The sequence below is a fragment of the Sarcophilus harrisii genome, chromosome 2, assembly GCF_902635505.1.
Source record: "Sarcophilus harrisii chromosome 2, mSarHar1.11, whole genome shotgun sequence".
In the NCBI taxonomy this organism is placed as follows: domain Eukaryota; kingdom Metazoa; phylum Chordata; class Mammalia; order Dasyuromorphia; family Dasyuridae; genus Sarcophilus; species Sarcophilus harrisii.
Genome location: NC_045427.1, coordinates 490,798,505 through 490,817,003, shown reverse-complemented (window position 1 = coordinate 490,817,003; position 18,499 = coordinate 490,798,505). Strand labels below are relative to the sequence as shown.

General features: G+C 38.7%; 1 protein-coding gene across 8 annotated transcripts in view; it reads left to right on the top strand.

The window, feature by feature from the left end:
* KCNT1 (potassium sodium-activated channel subfamily T member 1) overlaps positions 1 to 18,499 on the top strand; it is a 221,020-nt gene that overhangs the window by 133,729 nt on the left and 68,792 nt on the right. For all 8 annotated transcript variants that reach the window (XM_031954966.1, XM_031954969.1, XM_031954967.1 and 5 more), the window contains 2 exons: positions 5,570 to 5,649; positions 15,033 to 15,132. In XM_031954966.1, the coding sequence (XP_031810826.1) occupies positions 5,570 to 5,649; positions 15,033 to 15,132 (180 nt within the window). The remainder of the gene's footprint in view (positions 1 to 5,569; positions 5,650 to 15,032; positions 15,133 to 18,499) is intronic.

Genomic DNA, 18,499 nt, shown 5'->3' with positions numbered 1-18,499 from the left:
TTGTAGTTAACCCAGTGGGCGCCATTATGTGATTTCTTTCGGAGAGCATTCAGCAGCATATAAAAGGAATGGAGATGGTGGGTGGTGGGCATAATCTGTGTATGTGACAAGTCGTTCTGACGATATGGGCCAGAGGATTCGGGTTTTATTAGTGAATGCTGAGGCTGATCAACCATCAAGACAACCGTCTAAGGGAAGGAAAAGGAGGCCAAAGCAGGAAGGATAAACTAAGTGAATTAAGGGGAATAGAGGGATATGGGGTCATAGTTGATAGATAAGTTGAAGATGGAAGAAACAGAGACAGAGTGACAGAGACAAAGAGACAGATTGACAGAGAGACAGAGGCAGAGTGACAGAAAGACAGCAACAGAGTGACAGAGAGACAGAGACAGAGAGACAGAGGCAGAGTGACAGAGAGAGAAAGAGGTGGGGAAGGAGGGAGGGAAGGAGGGAAAGAGATGGAGAGAGAGGATTTCAGAGTGTGGAATCATGAAGGCAGTACAATCATGGATGATAAGCTCTAAATTATCTCCACACCTGTAAATATCTGAAGTAGAGTGAAAGTGTCAAATATGCAAGATGAGGAGATTGGCAAACTGGGAGGTAGAGTCTTTGAGTATATGGAAGTCACCAAAAAAGGAGGTCAGAAGTGTGGATAGAGAGAAAGACTGGAACTAGGTATTGTTACTCCTTCAGAAGGAAATTGCCCCAGAGCTGGTAAATTAGAGCAACAAATATATTTCACTACCTGAAATTCCACCATCCCTTTAGAATAAATTTTACCTTCTCCAAAGTGCTCTTTTAGAATGCAAATCCTGCCAGGCAGCTATTTATTCTAGCACATCGGCTGCTTTCTCCTAAGACTTTAGATTCTCAATTTTGCTGAAGAGCTAGAGGTAAATAATCTCTAATTAAAGCTCTCTGATGAGCAACTCATTATTTTAAAAAAAAAAAAATTAAAATCTCCTTTAAGTCCCAAACTGGGAATTGGATGAAAGGACAGATTTCCATATTTCACTTCAATGAAATAGCAAAAGCAATACCAATAGATGAATAACACTGACTATATTAAATATGTCAGTGCCCAAGGCTGTGGAACAAAGAAGCAAAGAGTAGTGTTCCCTTCCCTCAAGCAGCTTGAGGAACCAATTTAGGGATGAAACAATTGGTGTTATAATGAATAATGAAATAATACAGAGTACTTAAAAAAAACTTTATATGTTATATAAACATTAGCTATTATTATGAATGAAATTAATTATAATATAAGTTTTTTAAACAAAAAAAACCAATACAGCTAAAATTAGAAGGAAAGTGGGACACTGGGGATTTAAAAAAAAAAAACAAAACAAGTTTCTCTAATAAAGGCCTCAGCTCTTAAATATGTAGAGAACTGAATCTAATTTATAAGAATCTGAGTCATTCTCCAGTTGATAAATGGTCCAAGCATATGAATAGACAATTTTCAGATGAAGAAATCAGTTATCTATCGTCATATGAAAAAAAATGCTCTAAATAACTATTGATTAGAGAAATACAAATTAAAACAACTCTGAGATACCATCTCACACTCATCAAATTGGCTAACATGACAGAAAAAAATTATAAATGCCAGAGAGGATATAGAAAAATAGGTATACTAATGTATTGTTGATAGAGTTGTAAACTGCTCCAATCTTTTATGTTCAAAGGTATACAAAACTACATACCCTTTGACTCAGCAATAGCACTACTAAATCTATCAGAAATGACAAGTAAGATGATTTTAGAAAAACCTGGAAAGACTTACATCAACTGACACAGAGTGAAGTGACCAGAACCAGAAGAACATTGTACACAGTAACAGGAGTAGTATGAAATGATCCACTATGAATGACTTAATTCTTCTCAGTAACACAGTGATCCAAGACAATCCCAGAGGACTCATGATGAAAAATGCTATCCACCTCCAGAAAAAGAAATGATGACATCTGAATACAGACCTAAGTTTCCTCATTTATAAAATGAAAGAGTTGATTTTAAGGCCTTTACTAACCCTTCTAGCTTTAAATCTGTGATCCTGTGATTCCTTGACCTGAAATGAATTACCATTAACCCATCCCTTAATTCTCTTCTTGTTAAAATTCTACTTATTCTTCAAAGCATAATTTAAATATCATTCCTCTTGAAAGTCTTTTTAAATTCCATCATCTGGATGCAACCTCTCCCTTCTATAGGCTCCCATAGCACTTTGCAAGTCTCTTGTAAATTCTCATCACATCCTGTCTTGCACTATAGATATTTGTGGACATATCTTCCCTCCCCAATACCATCCACTATAAGCTGCAACTTTTCCAAGCAAAGGGTATTTTTCTTCTTTTTCCTGTCACCCAAATGCTCTTGCAGAGGAATTTAATTACAGGGATTATTTATTGAGTTTTTATATCCCTTCTGAGTTCTTGTGAACCACACAATTAATAGCTTATTATATATTTCCATTCATTCATTCACTAATTTATTCATTCATCTATCTTTAAAAAAACTTTATATGTTATATAAACAGCTATTATTATGAATGAAATAAAAATTAATCCAAAATTCTTTGAAAGTCTTAAAGCAATATATTAATGTTAGTTCTTATTATTAATGAAAAGTACTCAGGAATAGGATAATAGCTGGGCAAAATGTCACACACTTGTAATCCTAGGTATCCCAGAAGCTGAGGCTGAGGAATCTCTTGGGCTCGGGAGTTCTGAGCTGCAATGTGAACTAAATTAATCTGGGCCAATCTGAACTAATTGAAGCATGGTGAGTTCCTAAACTCATGGTAGCCACTCAATTGACAAAAGGAGTCAACAGATCCAGAACTGCATTGATCAGTGGACAGATTGGGCTGTAACTAACCCCCTGCACTTTCAATCTGGACAAGACAGGGAGACCCAATTTTCATATATAAGTTGCTTTCTAAATTAAAAGGGGCTGAAAAGTGAGTGGGTGGTGAGGCAATGGAAATTTGGTAGAAGAGAGAAAAGAAAGAAGAATTTAAAAGAGCAGAAGATTCCAAGGAACATTGAAGGATTTTTGCATAAGGGAGATCTAAGAATGTAATTTAGACAACAGCCTGACACACTAGTGGAACTGCTATCTCAAAGGTACCTAGTGATCTGCTTATCTTACAATCCAAAGTTGTTTTTCTTTTCTTTTTTCCTTTTTTTTTTCCTGAGGCAATTGGAGTTAAGTGACTTGTTCAGGGTCAGTCAGACAGCCAGGAAGTGTTAAGTGTCTAAGGCTTTGATTTGAACTCATGTCTTCCTGACTTCAGGACCCTCACTCTATCCTTTAAACCATCTGCCCCCAAAGCTGCCCCCAAAGTTTTTTCATCCTCCACCATTACTCTGCAGCCTTTGACCACTAATCATCACCTTCTTAGCTCTTGTGACACTGGTTCTTAGAATAGGCTAAGAGAAAGGGGGCAATGAAGATGAATAAATTAAAGATTTAAGAGATGGAAGATTTACATAGCAAGATCTTGGAAGAGACAAGACAATACAGTATTGAGAACAAAGTTCAAAGGATCAGCTCTGAAAAAAAGAATTTGAACTCACAGGATCTGGGTTGAATCCTATCTCTATTAATTGTCCCTTGAGTAACCTTGAACAAATAACATCCTTTTTCTGGTTCTCAGTTTTCCCATCTATAAAATGAGGCTGAACTAGGTGGACCTTCCATTACTGAATGCTTCCATCCTTTGAACTCTGCTTTCTTTTCTCTTTCTACGGGAAGATGAAGGTAGAGAAGAGTTTGAAGGAAGGAAGATGAAGTAGCTCAGCTTTCACAGTGAAGTAAAAAGATGAGGTCATCTGGTAAAGTAAAGAGGCTAGAGATGAAGTTGGGTACTTAAGCAGAGTGCAAAGGGTTAGAGCAGCCGCTTAGAGAAATCTGATAGGGGAGATAAGAGAGGGACGGAGGTGCCCCAGGGAAGTCGGATAAGGCTCTCCTAACTTGTACATCCTGGGATCAGGGACTAAGTGATTGGGTGGGATTTTGGCAGAAAATTAGAATTGATTTTTATCCTGCTCTATCTTCTAATTGCTTCATAATTAGGAAACCTTTCTCCCAAAGGAGACTATGAATTCCCTCAGGAAAGGCACTGTATTTTCTGCTTCACTTGCCTTCTTCATAGTATCATAAGTATAGAGATAGGCACACACAGGTATTTAATAAGTACTCATTAAGTTGAATTTTGAAATGACAGATTTCATAGCCCTTTAGCCTCTAATTTCTCCTTGCTGATTGAAAAGACCCAGCTACTGTGGAAGCCCCAGCTGAATTGTTGGACAATAAATTTCTGTCTATAGGACTTACTTTACATTAAATGTGCTTTAGGGACCAATTAATTTTTCAAACACTTTTTAAAAATTAAGTTGAGTCAGAGGGTGAGCTGCCAGGGTTAGTCATTATTAAGGGTAAGTGAGACGGCATTCACTTCAATATCAATTAATGGTTCCCAATTATGTTTGGAGGATAAGGGAGACACATGAGGATTTCATTTTTTGGCCATTGGCCCTTCAAAGTTAAGCTGGACTAGGGAGCAAAGAGCAGCTGGTGCAGAAGATCCAATCCTGTATTGATAGTGACTTCTCTGGGGCATTTCCCATCTCTTTTTTACAAAGTAGAGTGCCTTTTTTCAATTAACTTCTTATATCTGCTTACAAGATTGAATGCAAAATGGCAGGCAGATAGTTCAAGAGGTTTTAGATGTCAGGACAGTCACCCTTTTATGTTTCCCTCTAAAGCAGACTGAGTCTTTTTCCAGACCAAAATATCTTCTGTCTGTCTCTCTCTCTCCCTCTCACTGTTCCTCCTTCCCTCCTTCCCTCCTCACCCTCCCCACTCCCCGCCTTTCTTTCTCCATCTCTGTCTGTCTCTGTTTCTGTTTCTGTCTCTCTCATTCTCTGTGTGTATGTGTCTATCTCTCTATTTGTCTGTCTCTGTCTCTTTCTGTCTCTGTCTTTCTTTCTCTCTCTCTCTCTCTCTCTCTCTCTCTTTCTCTCTCTCTCTCTCTCTCTCTCTCTCTCTCTCTCTCACACACACACACACACACACACACAAACACACACACACACACACACACCTCTACTCCCACAGTCAATCTCACCCCATCCCAAATGATAGATAGGGCAATACTGAATATTCTCCCCTTAGAGAAAAGTTGGCATTTAGTGTAACCTTAGAGTGATCGTTTAATGGATTCTCTTGTTTCAAGAATCTGAGGATAGGGAAGATGTTGTAGAGATAATTAATCTGGTATGTTTTTGTTTGTTTCTTCTAAGATTTGTTTATCTAATATCCTGGGAAAATGGGACCATGGTTTGAAAATAAACTGGCTTTAGCTGACTATTATCATTTCTCCCATGAGGATATTCACTATATTTTTAGGATATAAAGTGACAGAGTCAGAAGGAGCCATAAGAAATCATAGAGTCCATCTATCCCTCCTCATTTTCTAAATAAGGACAATGAAGCCCAAGGTACAAACCTGTCTTAAAAGCTACTTTTCTTTCTCTTGTTTTTTTTCTTTTTCCTGCAGGGTACAAGTAGAGTTCTATGTCAATGAGAACACCTTCAAAGAGAGACTCAAGCTGTTCTTCATAAAAAACCAAAGATCCAGTAAGTGATGGGCTAGCATGGATAGGGATTGTGGGGGCCAGTTGGAGTATCTGGAAATACAAACTCTGAATGAGGAGAAAGGGGAGGAATAAAGGAATGACAATGGTAACTCTACCAGCACAGACACCCACACACCACCACCACCATCACACAGCTACAACTCACCTTTACCCATTGAAAGATATTAATGCATATCTGCATTCATCTAACTCTCTAGATAAGAAAAAAAGCAGAAAGAGGAAAGGTGAGAGGGGATAGAAGGGAGATAAAAAGATTGGTGGGGAAAAATGTGGAGAGAATGGAAAAGAAATAGATCTAAACAATTCCACAAACTATAGCTGCCTACTAGGTGCAAGGTACTGTACTAGGCGATAGGTATCCCAAAACAAAAATGAAAAATAGACTCCTACTCTCAAAGAGCTTATTTTTGCTAGTATATACAACATGGAAACTGATTAGTAAGTGAATTTAAGGTAATTTGAGGAGGAAGAGAGAGTTAACCAGATAGATCAGGAAAGGCTTCCGGAGGGAGGTGATACCAATGAGTTAAACTTTAAAGGAAGCCAATAATTTTAAGGCATGGAGATGAAGAGTAAGTGCATTCCAAGTACAAGTGTCAGAGGTGAGACAATGTTGTGTTTTAGAAATGATTAGACTATCTTTGCTGGAATATAGAGTGTGTGAAAAGGAGTTATAGGAAATTTATCTGGAAAAAGGGGCTAAAACCAGATTTTGAAAGATTTTAAATACCTAACTGAATTTATATTTTAACCTTGAGACAAGGAGCTAAAAAAGATTTTTGAGTAAAGTCAAATGATATGGTCACGTAGGAAGATAATTAGGAAATTATATATTCACAAATTATAAATTTATAAATTATAAGACATTAGAAAGATAATTTTGATAACTGTGCAGGGCAGGAGTTAAGAAATGAAAGACCAGAAGCAAAGAAACCAAATCACAGATCTCCAGTGTTTTCAATTATAAAGTCAATGCTCTTTTCTTACTTGTACATTCTTTGACCTCTTTGCAACTTTTGATACTGTTAATCATCCCTCCTTCTGAAAACGTTGTCCTTTTTTGATTTTCCAGCTTCCTTTTGGTTCTCTTGCCTATCTGACCTTTCCTTTTCAATCTTTTTTGGCTAGATCACTATAACCTGCTAAATGTGGGCATCCTCCTTTGGTGATATCCACTCCTACGTATTCAATAATAAACTATGTAGACTTCCTAATCTATATATCTAGAGCCCTAACTTTGTTTCTGAACTCCAACCCCACATGATCATGTTAGTATTTGCTGGGCATCTATCCCTCTCCCCAAAAAACCCCACCTCACTCCTCTTACTAAATTCCACATTACAGTTGAGAGCAGCACTATCCTTCCAGAAACCCGGGTCCTCAATCTTGAATTCATCCTTGACCTTTCTCTCTGCCACTACCACTATATCCAACTGGAGTTTCAAGTCTTGTCAATCCCAACATTTCTCACACATATCCCTTTCATTCCAAATACATGCCTCAAATCTTCTGGTACCTTCTTAATTGGTCTTCCTGTCTGTGTGTTTTCCTTCTCTAACCAATGTTCCATGTGTCTGCCAGATTGATATTCCTAAAATATAAATATAAAGTTGACTCTCTCTCTCTTTGTCTCTGTGTCTCTGTCTCTCTCTCCCCTTCTCTCTCTCTCTCCTTCTCTCCCCCCTCTTTCTTTCTCTCTCTCTCTCTTCCCCCCAAACACACACACACCATGGCTATCTATTGTGTCTTTAGGAGATAAAATAGAGAATCATCAGACTTAAAGTCCCCCACAAGTCAATTACCAGAAATCTTCCCAGTCTAATTTCATTCTAATCTCTGTACTCTCCATCACAGTCAGCCTGGCCTCCAGCTGTCTTCCACCACCTCTCACCTTTGTCCCTCTGCACAAGTGATTTTCCATGCTTGTAATCCTTTATTTCCATAGAGAATCCTTAGCTTCCCTTAAAGCACAATCCTCCCTATTAATAGCTTTCTCTCCTTAAAATTACTTGGTCTTACTTTGTATTTATTTCTTTGTGTAGAAATTGTGCCCCACCCCAAGAGTTTGTAAACTCATTGAAGGTGGGATTAATTCATTTTTGTTTTTCTAACACCAGCCTACCAGCGTGTTTAACTTAATTGGAATTTAGTAAATACTTGTTGGATTGAATTGAGTTACGACCCCTTTTAACTGGAGGGCAACAGCGCCCTCCACTGGGCTGGCCACAGTCTGAGCCCTAATGCCCAGCCACCCACTGGGCTCTAACCCCCATTGGGGCACTAACCCCTGCATCCAGCCCTCTGTCTCACAACTCCTGTTGGTCGCAGAGGATGCAAGTAATGTGAATGTCTACGTGTGGCCCTTTCCTCCTGGCAGGTACATGGCTCTGAGCCCCCATCCTGGCAGTGCTTGGTGGGAATCATTATTATTGAAAACTGTTCCCATTGACTTGGTTTAGCCATTACACTCTAGGACTTTGCACATAGTTGTTTCCCTTAAAGTACAAGCAAATTAGGTACAGTTTCTCCTAAATGAATGAACTTGTTAATATATCAAGGAAAATCAAAATCAGCTGTTCAAGGAGACACCCAACTACATATGCTTTTAGTGGATCAATGTCTAAACACCAAAACAATGAAATATCACATAGGGAAAAGATGAAGCTGAGGGTTTACCTAGTCATTCCCATGCATGTAACAAAAGCAAAGTCCACAGAGAGTAAATGATACATCGCCGCAATGGAGGAGCCCACCTCTTAGCTTCACCTAAGTGTTTGCAGAATGACCATGACTTGGACAAATTAAATGAAGGTTTTCTAAAGTCTTATTGGAGGATTTGTGGTTCTATGCCGTACAAGGAACAAAGGATCCCATGGAAAGGCATCTGCCTTGACTCTTATCCCTGCAGTATTACACAGAATTTCCAGGAACCAAAACCATTGTGAACATGATTGATCAGCCCTTAATGTTTGTTCCAACACTAAAAAGCCTCATTACTGGGTGATCCATATAACTAATTAATAGTACATTGTTGTAATTAAGATGCATAGGCTATGTCTTTTAATGAGTGTTCCATAGCCTTAATTAACCATTACATCAACAACAATAAGGGTTTATGGAATATTGACAAAGCACAATGTAGACACTTTTTAAACATGGCTTGTCTTTGTTGTTGCTAATGAAATTTCTCAATATTCAAATAAGCAATTCAGAAGGCCTTTTATAAACAACAAATGAAACCGTCCTGCCCTCTGCTGGTTGCTGTTGGCTAGGTCAAAATGCTTAGAAATCTGTATGAGAGAGAGAGAGACAGAGAGAGACAGAGAGAGAGAGAGACAGAGAGAGAGACAGAGAGAGAGACAGAGAGAGACAGACACAGAGACAGACAGACAGAAAGACAAAGAGAGACAGAGAAAGTGAAAGGAAGAGAGAAGGAGAAAGAGACAGGGAGAGGGAAAAAGACAGAGACAGACAGACCGACTGACAGACAGACAGAAACAGAGGGAGGGAGAGACAGAGAGTCAGAGAGAGGGAGGAAAGAGAGAGGGATGGAGGAAGGGAAAGGGAAAGGGGGAACAAAGGGAGAGAGAGGAGGAAAGGAGGGAGAGAAGTAAGGAGGAAAGAAGGGAAGGAAGAAGGGAGGGAGGAATGAAGGAAGAAGGGAAGGAAGGAAGGAGTGAAGGAAGGAGGGAGGGAGGAAAGGAGAGAGGGAGGAAAGGAGGAAGATCCTTTTAAGAAATATAGATAGACAAAACAAATTCCCTCATTGGCCATGTTCAAAATGATGTATGACTCATATTTATTGAATCCATGAACTCTGTCCAAAGGTGGGTAGAATGTTTCATTGTTGCACCTCTGGAATTTTTTCAGTGTAATCCTAACACCTGCTTTTTAAGCAGTTAAGGGTAGAATCATAGGCATTTGGACAAAATATTGTAGCATTTAAATCTTGAAGAGACTGTGGAGGGTAAGGATTTGGCATAAGGAAAATTAATTAGAGCTATCAAAAAGTGGAAGACACTTCCTGGGGACATATCAGATTCCCCCTCGGTGGATGTTTTGTAAGCAAAGGTTCAATGACCACCAAACACCTGTGTTATAAAGCCAAGAGCATGGCTGGGTAGAGCCTTGAACCTGGAGTCAGGAATATGCAGCCTTAGAAACTTCCTAGCTGTGTGACTCTGGCAAGTCACTTAACGACTTTTTGCCTTAGTCTCCTCATTTATAACATGGAAGTCCTCACTGCCAGAGTGAGATAAGATTTTTTTAATAGCTTTTTATTTACAAGTTATATGCATGGGAAATTTTTCAGTATTGACAGTTGCAAAACCTTTTGTTCCAACTTTTCCCCTCCTTCCCCCCACTCCCTCCCCCGGATGGCAGGTTGACCAATACATGTTAAATATGTTAAAGTATAAGTTAAATGCAATATAAGTATACATGTCCAAACAATTATTTTGCTGTACAAAAAGAATCGGACTTTGAAATAGTGTACAATTAGCCTGTGAAGGAAATCAAAAATGCAGGTGGACAAAAATAGAGGGATTGGGAATTCTATGTAGTGGTTCATAGTCATCTCCCAGAGTTCTTTCGCTAGGTGTAGCTGGTTCAGTTCATTACTGCTCTATTGGAACTGATTTGGTTCAGTGAGATAAGATTTTTAAAGCATTTTGTAATTCTTGCTCAGGTAGGAGTTGAATCAGATGATCCCTTTCAACTCTGAAATCACATAATCATAGATTTAGATTTGGAAGAAACTTTATAGAAGCTATCTAGTCCAATACCTTCATTTTACAGGTGAAGAAATCATGGCCCACAGAAATGAATTATCTTGTCCAAGATCACACAGGTATTATCTGTGATTCTTTGAAGTGTAGAATCTTGACCATAAATCAATTAATAAACATTTATTAAATCTTTGTTATATACTTTGCAATGTACTAGGTCTTTTCTACTCTAGAGAGATCTGCCAGTGTTTCTGCTGAATGACACATAATGCCTGAGTAGAGTGAGGCAATTATCTGACACAAGTCCCATAACTTTTAGTGGTTTTTTTCTGAGCCAAAAAAAAAAAAATATATATATATATATATATATGGAATGTTGTGGAACTGGGATCTAGCTCTAGCTTTTCCTCTGACAAATTCATATCAGGAACAACTTCCTAACAGAGCCTTTAAAAAACGAACTGAGCTTCCTTCTTAGGGAAGAAAGCTCCCTATTCCTAGAAGTATTCAAGCAGAAGTTGGATGACCTCATCAGGGATGTTGCACACAGCGACAGATGCTAGTAATAGGTCAATGGCAGAACTAGGACTGGAATCCAGAGCACTACATTCCAGATTCAATGATCTTTCCACTGAACCAGCTTGCCTTGATTCTTAGGAGAAAGGAATTTATGTCCTGGCTTTGTGACTGGTTTGGTCAGCTTGATCAAGTTTCTAAAATACCTTCTAATATTGATATTTTAAGTCACCAATATCCCTCTCTGGAAAATAAAAGGATAAATCGAATGACTTTTTAGCTCTGATATCATATTGCTATGTTCTAAGGTCCCCTTCAGTTCTATAGTTCTGAAACTCTATTGCTGTAATTTTTGAATAGATTATTCCTTAGATACCCAAACTCATCAAATGTTCCCACATGGGGCCAAGCTGCTATCCCCTGAGGGAGATGCTCAGAGCCATTTTGGTGCAGACCAGGGGTGTGCTCTTGTGGCCAAAAGATGTCTTTCTCTCTGTTCAGTTGCCTGATCCCAAGGATGCATCAGGCCATTTGACCCTAACTTAAATTCAGGAACATGGACAAACACTCCCAGCTCCCTCCAGGGACCTACCATGATCTGTCAGCTTGAGATTCATAGGACCATAGGGACACTGAGTCCAATTCCTTCACTTTACAGGTTAGGAAGATGATTTAACTTGATCAGAGCCACCCAGGGATTCAAATCCAAGGGTTCCTAACTAACTTCCAGAGCAGCATCCTATGTATTATATTCTTCTGTAGTTCACTAAAATTTAGCATCCAAGTCCCCACTGTCACCCCCATCTCCTACTGCAGCTGTTCAAGGAAGAAGCTGTTTCCAGTAACCCTTCCATACTTTTCCAAAGGAAGAAAGAAAAATTTATGTTAAGTATGTGTGTGTGACATGGGGTGAGAGAGAGAAGAAGGCTCTTGGGAAGGAAGTTCTCTTCTAATTTTCAATAAGGGCAAAGCCAGTGGTTTTCCCAGTGAACAGATGGGAGTCTTGTAGCTTGTTGGAAATGTTTGTTTCAAGTCAAAAGCCAAGGCTGCTGCCTAGAGTTTTCAGGGACTAGTCAGAGGCTTCACTAAAAAATCTGGAGGCCTGACAAAGCATCTAGAAAACTGCCCAGCCTTTCTTTAGCTAATCACGGAATTCTAGAACCAGGGCAGACCACAGAGGCCAGTCACTCAAGCTTCCATGAATTCTGTAGCATCCTTCACAGGGTCACCCAGCCTCTTCTTAAATATTCTTATTGAGAGGAGGCTCACTCCCTTAAGTGACAATCCGGATTATTTCATGGCAGCTTTATTTGTTAGGATGTTCTTCTTTACATCAGCATTTCTGGACTCTTTGACCAGAAGGAGATTCAGAAGGGGACACTGTCAAGTGTGTAAAATGGGGCACATAGCCTAAGGGTACAAGGCTAAATTTACGTATACCTTTTTTTTGCCTTTCCTTACTGCTCTATTCTTTTTTAAATAGCTTTTCATTTTTCAAAATACATGCAAATATAGTTTTAACATTCTCCCTTGCAAAACCTTGTGTTCCAAATTTTTCTCCCTCCCCTAGACAGCAAGTAATCCAATATAGGTTAAACGTGTATAATTCTTCTAAATATACTTCCACATTTATTATGCCACACAAGAAAAATCAGATTAAAAGGGGAAAAAAAGAGAAAGAAAAAAATAATCAAGCAAACAATCATAACAACAAAAAAGGTGAAAATACTATGTTGTGCTCCACACTCAGTCCCCATGATCCTCTTTTGGGATGCAGATGGCTCTCTCCACCACAAGACAATTAGAATTGGCCTGAAACCTCATTGTTGAAAAGAGCCATGTTTATAACAATTGATCATCACATAATCTTCTTGTTGCTGTGTACAAAAACATATATTTTAAAGAAAACAAATTGCATCTAATAAGAGATCACAATCTCACATATAATTCCCTTCTATTTGTATACTGAAGTGTTTGTCTTTGCGGGTGCTTATTAAATTCACATAGGGCATCTAGGTAATACAGTGGATAGAATGTTGAGTCCGGAGTCAGGAAGATTCTTTTTCCTGAGTTCAAATCTGGCTTCAGAAACCTACTAACTCTGGGCAAGTTACCTAACCCTGTTTGCTTCAATTCCTCATCTTAAAATAAGTTGGAGAAAGAAATGGCAAACCAGTTCAATTTCTTTGCCAAGAAAAAAACCAAATGGGGTCAAAGAGTATGAGACATAACTGAAATGACCAACTACAAATTAAATTCAAAATGAAAGAAAAAATGGTTAAAGGATACTAAAAATAAGAATAACTCTTCTCAGAACAGTCTAATGTCATTTCTTTTTTTTTTTTATTTAATAGCCTTTTATTTACAGGATATATGCATGGGTAACTTTACAGCATTAACAATTGCCAAACCTCTTGTTCCAATTTTTCACCTCTTACCCCCCCCACCCCCTCCCCTAGATGGCAGGATGACCAGTAGATGTTAAATATATAAAAATATAAACACAATAAGTATACATGACCAAAACGTTATTTTGCTGTACAAAAAGAATCAGACTCTGAAATATTGTACAATTAGCTTGTGAAGGAAATCAAAAATGCAGGTGTGCATAAATATAGGGATTGGGAATTCAATGTAATGGTTTTTAGTCATCTCCCAGAGTTCTTTTTCTGGGCATAGCTAGTTCAGTTCATTACTGCTCCATTAGAAATGATTTGGTTGATCTCGTTGCTGAGGATGGCCTGGTCCATCAGAACTGGTCATCATATAGTATTGTTGTTGAAGTATATAATGATCTCCTGGTCCTGCTCATTTCACTCAGCATCAGTTCGTGTAAGTCTCTCCAGGCCTTTCTGAAATCATCCTGTTGGTCATTTCTTACAGAACAGTAATATTCCATAATATTCATATACCACAATTTATTCAGCCATTCTCCAACTGATGGACATCCATTCAGTTTCCAGTTTCTAGCCACTACCAAAAAGGGCTGCCACAAACATTCGTGCACATACAGGTCCCTTTCCCTTCTTTATAATCTCTTTGGGATATAATCCCAGTAGTAACACTGCTGGATCAAAGTGTATGCACAGTTTGATAACTTTTTGAGCATAGTTCCAAACTACTCTCCAAAATGGTTGGATTCGTTCACAACTCCACCAACAATGCATCAATGTCCCAGTTTTCCCGCATCCCCTCCAACAATCATCATTATTTTTTCCTGTCATCTTGTCTAATGTCATTTCTATGATATTCCTCAAATTTTCTGCCTTAGGGGATTAAAACAAAAGCCAGTAAAAGTAGGACCTCTGCCAGTACATCCCAAGCATCCTGCCTCCCTCTGCTTAGACATTGTTAGGTAGTCTTCAGCAGAGCCAGTGACAAATAAGGCTCTGGAGGAGAAAGAATAGGACATATCAAAACTGCTTGGGAATCATCTGTATCCTATATCAGACCCAGGAGACAAGCAGGCTAGGAAAAAATGATAATAATATTAGCTAGCAGTTCCATGGCACTTTAAGGTTTGCAAAGCACTTTTACATATATATAATTTCATTTGATCCTCATTAACAACTCTAGAAGTCAAGTGCTATCATTTTGTCCCCATTTTGCAAAGGAGAAATACAAGCTGAAAGAAGATAAGCTGGGGACATGCTAAAACACTCCTAGCTCCCTCCAAGGATCTATCATCTTTGTGGGCCTGAGATTTACAAGATATAAGAGCTAGAAAGGACCTCAGAGATCCTCAAATCCAGTACCTTCATTTTGTAGGTGAGATTACAGCAAGGTCAAGGATTCATATATATGTATATCTATCTACCTGTACACAGAAATATATATATGGATAAAGATGTATACATAGCTTTGGGTCACCCAGTTAGGACAGTCTGAGGAAGAATTTGGGCTCAGATCTTCCTGACTCCCAGTCCAGAACTTTACCCACTGTGCTATTTGGCTGCCCTAAAGAGAAAGTGTTTAAAGTGAATTTGCTCCCATTGAAGTCATTGTTAGTCCTGGAGAATCAGAACTGGGGATAGAACCTGGAGCCTTGAGCTAAACATGCACATGTATGTCAGCTGATAACACTTCCCTTCCTTCCTAATGTGTTTCTTTCCTTTTGTAGGCCTGAGGATCAGGTTGTTCAACTTTTCTCTAAAGCTGTTCACCTGTCTCCTCTACATTGTCCGAGTCCTGCTCGATGACCCAGTCCAGGGGATTGGATGGTGAGTTGTCAAGGCAACCATCTTAGTCTGTAAGAGATCTTCTTTTTAGTAATGAGGATCCATTCTGGAAATTCCCAAGTTTGCAGTGGAATCTGTTCTTTTGTGATGAGGATCTATTATGGATGCTGTCAGGGGGATCTTCTAGTCTGTGATCATAGAGTTGTAAATATGGAGATAGAAGGATCCTTTAAGGTCATCAGCTCCAACTCTCTCATTTTACAGATGAGCAAATAAAGGTCCAAAGAAATTAAACTGATCACTCAGTCACACAGTTATATTAATTACAATTAATCTGAGGGGCAACAAATCCAACTTTTCCTGACTCCTGGTCCAGCAAGCTCTGCATGACATCAAAGCTGAGCTTCTAATAATGGTTTGCTAGGGAGGTATACTAGTTTATGAGACAGGTAGTTAGATCCATAGATCAATAGATCATAGGTAGATAGATGATTATTATATATAAAGATGATGGATGAATTGGGATTGGAACTGATATATGTATATGTATATATATATATATATATGTATCCACATATATAATGTATTTATGTAGATAGATATACATATATGTATATACCAATGTAACTGATGATTTGAGATTGAAATTAATATACACACAGGTATACTATGTATACATACCTGTAATAGGCTGAGGCTTGAGTTGATGCACTAAGGGTCCCAAGCATGTGAGGTTAAATAGTAATTGGGCTATACTCTATTAATATACATGCTTGGAGAAAGAATGGCCCCCGCCCACTCTCTGTGCAAGTCCTGATGTGTTGTATAGGAAATGACGATTTTGGTGGGTGGAGGCAGTGAGACAGGAAGAAAGGCGGAGAAAGACCCCTGGCTGGGTTCTGCTCTGGTAGCTGCTGGTCTTGTAGCCTCTGGTCTGGCTAGCTTCTTGACTCAACTGCATACATTGCTATTGCCAATTCCCTTCTACCTCTGATCTTTCTTCATCTCTACTGAGAATAAAGATTGAATATTTTCCCCTAACCTGAATTCCTGACTCTGGCTGATTTTAAAATACGCGGTCATCACACATACCTATATGTTTATGAATAGGTAGGTAGATAAATATACATATATGTTTACATAAAACATAATTGAAAACAAATATGTATTTATATTTATATTTATATTTATATACATATATACTCTGTGTGCATATCAGTTCCAATCCCAACTCATCAATTACATTATATTTATTTATACATATTTATGTGCATACATGTTTCTATGCATGCATATGTTGTGTGTGTGTGTGTGTGTGTGTGTGTGTGTATGTGTATTCAGACGGTCTGAGTGGCTTGTGGTTGGGCTGGTGACTTCCAAGGACCCTGCGACTTTACCGGTTGTTTTTTTTCCTCCCATTCTCTCCCTCACCTCTGATCTTAGAAAGGCAATGCCTCAGTCTTTCTTCAATAGTCAGACTTCAGCCTCAGGTCTCAGATGCTCTGTCTCGGCAGCGACACTCATCCCCTTCCTGCAGATGCTCTCAGACACTGTATTTTTGCAGATACAGCTGCTGACAGTGATTCCCCCAAGGATTAGATTTGGGGATGGAAGTGGGAGGAACACTGTATTATCTCCCAAAGCTGCACAGAAGTGCCTGTTCTAGTCCCAACTCAGCAATTTATTTGACATACAAACTTGGGTAAGCCACTTGGACCCTTTTGGATGTTCTCATCAGCAAAAATTGGTATACTAATATCTATTTGTACTTCCCCTCAAAGAATTTTGCAAGGACAAAATAATGTGTGTTGCCAGAGCTTTGAAAAATTCAAACCTCTCTAGAAAAGTAAGGTTTGATGTATATTGATTGTATTTCTTTTAGGAGAGACAGGAGGCTATAGTAGATAGAGAATTGATCTGGAAGAGGAAGACCTGGGTTTGAGTCCTCTCTTGCACATATTGCCTGTGTGATCTTGGGTAAAAATCAATGCTCTGGGTCTAAGCCTGTCTAAGACTGTAAGTTGCAGTACCTGCATTGGTAGAAATTTCCCTCTACTAGTTAATTACATGCCCAGTCTTTACTTACTCTGTATTTTTAGAACAGTGTTTTGAATTGCCTTCTTCCAAAAATTCCTTGGGGGAAAGAGGAGAGGAAAGAATTGATTCTAGTGAGGGTCTGCTCTCAGTCTCGCCCTGGAAGGGCTGGGTACCACGGCCACAAAAAGTGCTGTGGCTCCCCTATCACCTGCTTCACCTTCCCTCCCCACCTCTGCCTGCTTGGCTCCTTCTGAGCTCAGCTGCAGCACAGCCTCCCAAGTGAGACCTTTTATGATCCTCTCTCCAAACCCAGCCGCCTGATGCAGAAAATTACCTTGTCTTCGCTTTGTTTATATTTGATATCTAATTTTGTTTTATTTAATGAATTATTCTGTCTCCCTGGATAAAATGCAAGCTGCTTGAGGCTAGGTATTGTTTTGTTTTTGTATTTCTCCTCACAGCACCAGTGGAAAGCCCAGCAGTGTCACAGGTGCTTAATAAATATGGCTTGATAGATTCCCCCTCTCCCTCAAGTGCTTTCATCTGGCTGGAAGCCCATGGGCCTTGGGGCTAGAAATCTTCTTGGAGGAGATGGTAGAGATTGGGAAAAGAGGGATGCAAAAATCATAGCCCAGGGAGAAAAATGAGTAACAGGATCTCTTATCATAGCTCTAGGTCTAGGGACCTCAGAGGCTATTGAGTCAAGCCTCTTCATTTTACAGGTGGGGAAACTGAGGTACAAGAAAGCTGGCTTGACCAAAACCACAAAAGTAATAAGCAAAAGAGGGGGGGTTTGAACTCAGATCCTCTGACTCCTAAGCAAGTATCTATGACATACTTTCATGTTTCTTCAAAGGTACTGATGTAATCGAATAGGAGTTAGGGTAACAAAATTTGAATCGATGTCAGCTACTAACCCGATGTGTGACCTTAGGCCAACTTCTTTCTCTTTCTGAAGCTCAGTTTCCTCATCAATAAAATAATGATCTCTGGGTTCCCTTCCAGATTTTAAAAAATATTTTAATCTACTTCTATGAATGTATGATTATGAAAGATTTTAATTACCATGAGATTCCATAAGATTGTCAGTGAAGAAAGAATACAGTTAAACACAAATATTTTAGGTTTAAAATCATTTTATTATAAATTTAATTACCATCAACAAAATCAATAAAAAAACAAAAAATGAAATCACAAACTCTGAATAATTAAATTTGTTACTGATCTATGTGTAACTATTAACTAAGCTTTTTGCATCTCTTCATGATAGCTTTTTTTCTGAGTTTGCATATTTTTTCATGGTTTTTTATTTTTGTGAAATAATTAATATAGTTAGCACTTATAAAGAGCTTTGTCATATATGAATCACTTT